This window comes from Pelodiscus sinensis, chromosome 1 (assembly GCF_049634645.1).
Source record: "Pelodiscus sinensis isolate JC-2024 chromosome 1, ASM4963464v1, whole genome shotgun sequence".
Classification (NCBI taxonomy): domain Eukaryota; kingdom Metazoa; phylum Chordata; order Testudines; family Trionychidae; genus Pelodiscus; species Pelodiscus sinensis.
In genome coordinates this window covers 293778747-293785463 of record NC_134711.1, presented here as the reverse complement: position 1 = coordinate 293785463, position 6717 = coordinate 293778747, and the positions used below count along the sequence as shown (strand labels likewise).

General features: G+C 52.4%; 1 protein-coding gene across 1 annotated transcript; it reads right to left on the bottom strand.

The window, feature by feature from the left end:
• Positions 1-932: 932 nt before the first annotated feature.
• Positions 933-2575, bottom strand: LOC142826514 (uncharacterized). Its single transcript, XM_075919123.1, has 2 exons — positions 1715-2575; positions 933-1519 (listed from the first exon to the last, which is right to left on the bottom strand). The coding sequence occupies exons 1-2, from the start codon at positions 2262-2264 to the stop codon at positions 1059-1061; spliced, it is 1011 nt and encodes a 336-aa protein (XP_075775238.1). The 5' UTR covers positions 2265-2575; the 3' UTR covers positions 933-1058.
• Positions 2576-6717: the final 4142 nt, after the last annotated feature.

The following is a 6717-nucleotide window of genomic DNA, read 5'->3' as shown; positions in this document are numbered from 1 at the left end:
GCTCCCAGCCACCCGGGCGCCCCACTGATTGACGCTTTGCTGTGTCTCTCTCCGCAGGTGGTCAAGGCCATCAACCGGGTGCTGCTCCGCAGGGTGGTCCGCCTCGCCGACCCGGACGCCGTCATCCGGGGATTCGGCGCCCTCGGCTTCCCCAACTGCGGGGGGGCCATCGACGGGACGCACATCCCCATCCGTGCCCCGGAACACCAGGCGTCCCGGTACGTCAACAGAAAGGGGTACTTCTCCGTCATCCTGCAGGCCGTGTGTGACCACCGGGGACAGTTCACGGACATCAATGTGGGCTGGTCCGGCAAAGCACACGACGCACGGGTGTACCGGAACTCCTCCGTGTGCCAGCGGCTGCAGGACGGGACCTTCTTCCCCGACCGCCACATCAGGGTCGGGGACGTGGACATGCCCGTCTGCCTGGTGGGGGATGCCGCCTACCCACTGCAGCCGTGGCTCATGAAGCCCTACACGGGGCACCTCAATCCCTCCCGCCAGGCCTTCAATAACAGGCTGAGCAGGGCCCGCATCGTGGTGGAGGGGGCCTTCGGGCGACTGAAAGCCCGCTTTCGATGCCTCCTCACCCGTCTGGACCTGGCTGAGCACAACATCCCTCCCGTGGTGGCGGCATGTTGTGTGCTCCACAATTTGTGTGAGCGGAAGGGGGAGGCTTTCTTGCCAGCCTGGATGGCTGAGGCTGACCGCATGGCTGGACACTACGGTCAGCCCCGCACCGCCGCCGTCCGGGAAGCCCAGCGGGGGGCCATCCGGATCCGGGAAGCCCTGCGGGAGAGCTTCCAGGTGGAGGAGGAGGAGGACTGACCTCTCCCTGCATGCCCCACCGGGGCCTTCTTCCACCCTACCCCCCCCTTCCCCTTTCCCCTCCCTATCTACTGTACAATAAAGACACCTGTTTTTCAAACAAAAACGTCTGTTTATTTCAGAGAACTGGGGTGGGGGAGGGAGGAATGAAGGTGGGAGAAGGGAGGGGGAAACCTGGGACAAGGGAGCTGGAAGGGGAGGGGAGGGAAGGGAGGAAGGGAAAGGAAAGCTCAGGGGTGGGAGTCCGGCTGCCTCTCCCGTCTCGCCACACTGCGGGTCCGGGGGCGTCGGTGGGGAATGGTTGTGGAGGGGGGGGCAGAGAGGACAGGGGGTGTGGAGGAAGCAGGAGGAGCAGGGGGAGCAGGGGGAGCAAGAGGGGGAGAAAGAGGGGGAGCAGGGGGAGGAAGAGGGGGAGCAAGAGGGGGAGCAGGGGGAGGAGGAAATGGAAAGCGGTCCAGCAGGCTCTGGAGGTGGCCTCGCAGGGCACGGCCCTGCTCCTCCAGGGCCTCCAGACTCCTCTGGCGCAGCCTGAGGTCCTCCTGGACCCAGTGGTCCTGGAGACGGAGCTGTCGGTCCAGGAACCGGAGATGCCGCCTCTGGTAGTCCTCCTGGTTCCTGGCTGTCCTGCTTGCCCGGGCGCGGGCGGCTGCTGCAGGCGGTGTGGTGCGCCCTGCAGGCCCCGGTGCTGCAGCTGTGGTGCAAGAAGACCAGCGGTCAATTACCCCAGGGGCCCAGGTGTGTGAAACCCAGCTCCCCTCTGCAAGGCCAGGGCCCCTGCAGGATCCCCAGCTGCTGCTCCGTGGTGGGCAAGGCCCAGGCGCACGGTCCCGGGGCTCCCTCTCGCCCCAGCCCCCCGTACACATAAGGGGAACACGAGGGTACTCACAGGTGGACGCCTCCCCGGCCTCTGATGATGCAGGCGAGCGGCTCTGTGGGGTGCCTCGGGGGTCCCGGGTCCTGGGAAGGCTGGCGGCAGGCTCCTGGCTCTCAGAGCCCTCCTCCTCCTCCTCCGTCTCCAGGAGCGGTCCCTCTGCCCCGGGGTCAATCACGTCCCGGGGGGCAGGGACGGCATGAGGCCCCAGGATGCGGTCCAGGGCATGGAAGTGGGGGCAGGCCTCCGGGTCAGCCCCTGGCAGGCAGGCCCGGGAGTAGGACTGCCGCAAGTCCTTAATTTTGCAGCGCACCTGCTCCCGGCTGCGCTGGTGGCCCCTGGCGGCCAGACTGGCAGCCATGCGTCCATAGACGGCCGCGTTCCGGTGGCTAGTGCGGAGATCGTGGACATTGGAGGCTTCCCCCCAAACCTCGATGAGGTCCACGATCTCCGCACTTGACCAGGCGGGCGCCCGCCTTTTGCGCCCCCGGGCAGGCTCCCGGGAGCCGCCAGGCTGGTCGTGGGGAGCAGTGGAGGGCTGGGAACCCTCGGATGGCTGGCTCATTGTGTGGCAGGTGCAGGCTGTGCAGGCACGGGTGCTTGCAGCCTTGCAACTGGCACAAAGTGAGTAGCCAGCCCGTGGCCCTTTAAGGGCTCCGGGGCCGGGAGGGGGGCAATAGAGTTTCCCTGGTGTTGGCCAGAGTGGCCACCAGGGAAACCTGGGAAGCCTTAGCCTCCCACTAGTTCGAACTAAAGGGCTACACAGCCCTTAGTTCGAACTAGCTAGTTCGAACTAGGCGTTAGTCCTCGTAAAATGAGGTTTACCTAGTTCGAACTAAGCGCTCCGTTAGTTCGAATTAAGTTCGAACTAACGGAGCGCTAGTGTAGCGCCTAGGAAAGTTAGTTCGAACTAACGTCCGTTAGTTCGAACTAACTTTCTAGTGTAGACATACCCTCATTGTGCAGCACAAGCAATGCAACTTAAGGACAGCAGACAGTAACATCTATAATAATCCTACCTGCTGTATATTGTATGTATACTAAAAACTATAGGAGTGACTGTGGCAGCTGCACACAGACTCCAGCACACAAATTCCAACCACTGGGCTTAAAGGGTATGTCTATACTGCAGTTAAAAACCTGTGGCTGGCCCATGCTAGCTGACTCGAGCTCATGGGGCTTAAGCTAAAGCAAGGGTGGCAGGTGGAGCCCTTCTTTGGGGAGGTTAACCCCCAGCTTCATCTTTTCTGCCCACATCCCATCCTCAGTGGCCAGAGACCCTCGTGCATTGCCTGAAGAGTCCTGAGTGTCCCCCTTGGACAGAGGCGCCTTGGGCCACCCCGAATCCTGATCCCCTCCCCTCCACAGATGGGGAAGCCAAGGCCAGCCAGAGCCCTCCATCCCCCCAAGCACACCACACCTCCCCAGACCCCAAACTACCCCATGGGAACAGCTCGTGTTTCATCTCTTCTGGAAGAAGAACCTGAGCTTTTGATATGTGCCATGCTAAGGAGACTCTATGTGCTAGTCAGCTTCCTGGGTTCATCAGTAATATTCTTGCTATCTGAATAGCAGCTACTATCTCCTTGGCTGCAATGGAACCTGCATGGGGCATAATAATAAGCAAACCTTTTCCCACCAAACCAATAATCGGCCATTTATCTGCATCTCCCATGAGCTACGGGGCCATTTAATTGTGGTGTAAACATTTGAGCTCAGGCTGAAACTCAAGTTCCAGCTCTTCCCACCTTGCAGGTTCCTAGACACTGACCCCCAGCCTGAACCCATCATCTATACTGCAATTAAACAGCCCCTTAACTTGAGTCCCCATGAGTCTATAGTAGCTGACACATGCTGGTTGTGAGGTTTTGTTCACAATGTAGCTGTACCATTAGGTACCTACATATGGATTTAGGTGACAAATGTAAGCGGGGGAATGGTCCCGCTATTGTGGGGAACTTCCCTGGCTTCTATACTACCCCGGTGAAATGGACCAGTGAAAGGATCTGAGTCCCCACTCCCACTTCTTTTACACAAAGGCCTCCCAACCCTGAGGGCTCCCCTCCCACTCTCCTGAGTAGCAGAGTCCTCAAAATCCCAACAAGGCTGGGCCCAGGTTTTCTGGAGTTTAATCCCCGACCTTGTAGTCACTTAGAGCAGGGGCTAGGGTGTCCCCACTCTGGGGTGCTCTCTTTACACGGGATGCTTTCTTGACCTACTGATCATTACATACAGTTCAAAATGAATACAATTTCTTAAAGCAACAGATTAAAAAGAACAGAATAAGGAAAAAATGAGACAGGTGAAAAGAGAACACATAGCCCCGCTGAGTAGCACGGGGACATCACAAACAGCAGTCTGCAGAGTGTAAGGACAGTTCACAGTCTGTTCCTTATAGGTCCCAGGGCTCTTTCTCAGGCCCTGGCTGTGCTGCAGGTGGGGCTGCAGGCTGGACACACTTGCTCTGGCAGTGACCACAGGACTTCAGGCTCTAGGTGGCTGAACCCCTCTCCCAGTTGGAGTTACTATCCCTCTCCAAGTCTGGCCTGCTGGGCCTCTTGGCTGGTGGCATCTCCCTGCCCAGAGCCTCTTTCCCCCCCTTTGCTGGTCCCAGCTGCTCACCACACCTAGCTCCAGACTATGTTGCTTTGCCAGCCTCCAGCCTGCCAGCCTCCAGCTGGCGTTACTTCTCTGACCCCTCCAGCTGGCGTTACTTTGGCTCTGGTCACTGCAGGCCTGCTTCTCACCACAGGGTCTGTGCTCTTTGGGCTGTGTGGGCCTCTGGCTCTCTCACTGCAGGTCTGCTCCTCAGCACAACTTGCACTCCTTGCTGCTCTTCTTAGCTCTCTCCCCCTTTGACTCAGACCCAGAAAATCCCAGATCACACGGAAGATGGGACCTGGCCTCCTAACTCCCTCATTGGCCTGTCCAACCTGTCAATCAGGCTGACTTGGAGTGTTGGCCTCTTTCCATTGTCCCTGGGGCTGTCAGTCTCAGGGCCCTGATTTCTCATAGACCTCCTTCCCCTTTTGGTACTCGGATCTAGCCAACCAAAAACTCCCACTGAGTTTTAGAAGGGGCTAACAGTCCCCTTACACAAAGTTTACGCACTTCCTTTTGAACCCTACTGCCAGGTGCCTTTTCCTTTGCCACTCAGTAAATAAGTATCAGAATATTTGAGTTCTTTGCTCACAGCACCATGTCTGGCTCAATCCTGCTAGACCAGAAATTATTACTTCTTCCTCCTCCTAAAAATTAAATAATAATATTATTGTTGCAGAACAGCTGTGTTCCAACCCTAGCTGAATTTTAGTTGCATTTGGAACACAGTTAAAAGCATTCCCTGGTACAGTAGTGTTGCCCTGTAAAACTGAATGGAAAGACAAATAACTCAACACAAAGCAAAGAAACAGGTTGAGAGCCAATCACACAGCAAACCTCTATTTTCCTTGAGCTAGAAATTGAGGGGAAAAAAGAACAGAAATGTATACATCCAGTAAGTACAAGCTGAAGATCTATTATACTCTACACTTCACAGGTGATTCAGGAGAATGCTCAAAGATAATTCATGTGAATACATTTTCTTAATGACTTCTAAAAGCTTTGGGGTATACTCCTCTTAAAAAGAAAGAAAATAAATACTCAAAATTGGTTTCTTCTAGAGTTCACACAATGTTCTATGCTCAGAGTAAATATATGCCAATTGCCCTCAGAACAAATAATAAACCTTTTTCACTCTGAGAAAGTGCACTTCAGCCCTCCCCTTTTTTAATCCATCACAGAAAATACTAGGTTAGAAGATTCCAAATACCAGAGAAAGCAGATTCCTATCTTCATTGTATAGGACAACCACTTATATACAGACAAACCAACCAATCAACCCCATAACTATACCTGTAGCAAAGTGTTATAACAAAAGAGGTTACTGAATGCAACATATACACTGGAAGTGAGTGCTCAGGATGATTTTCTGACCAGATGCTCACTTTGTGGCTCTTTGAACCAGTTACCACACATGACTTCAAATTTTATTCTTACATTTTTGTAGGTACATTGCACATCATGTAACTTTCAGTCTCAATTTGAATTTAGACTTCTAAGTGCTACAAAATAAGCACTCAATGGGCAGGGATAAGTTGAGGATCTCGTGCAAGTTGGGGAAATAGCTAAGCTGAAATGTGGCCAGTAAATAAGAGAAAATGTTAACTTGAAAGAGAGAACATCCTAAACCTTTAATATCCTGATCAGTTACTGTTCTTTAGTACTGCAGCTATTAAGTGACACCCAAATTTTCTCACGGGATAAAATTAATTTCCAAACAAAAGTGAAGAGATTATTTATTAAGATAAACAGAAACCACATCCATTTTAAAGAAGGCCAACAGCTCTGTGTTCAGTTATTTTCTTACTATTAGTAAATGTTGACTTTTTAAAAGCATTTTTTTTTTCTCTAAAGAGCCATATGGGTCCATTGGCTATAAGAAAATCAACAAGCCATACAAAATGCAGTGTTGTGGTGCCATCTAAGTAAGGATTAACCAACTACTTTCTTAAGTGCTGATTTTAAACATGGAACGGAGCATCCTTTTAAAATATTTAGTAGGTTCTAATTTGTCAATAAATTGTAGAGCGTTTACACCTTACGGACTACAGGGCTGTGGCACTTATATATTACCTAAAGTTTAAATAATACTGTCTGAAACAAGCTAAATCATGGTATAACTATATGACTTCTCTTTCTAAACAGTTGATATCTTCCTGATAGTTTACAGTATTCTTGGGTAATATTCAAGATGATGGGAAGGTAACAGTGTATATGACCACCACTCTACTTGGATGATGTTCAGGAGAAGTAGAGTAGTGAGTGTACATTTTACAGTGATTTCTGACATTTATCCTCTAAAAACACATCTTTGTAAATAGGCCTGGGGCATGGATGGAAAATTGAAATGCAGAATTCAAAAGGCTGTTAATAAAAGCCTTTTTAATAGCCTAAGCTTTGCATCTGTAGGTCCATTT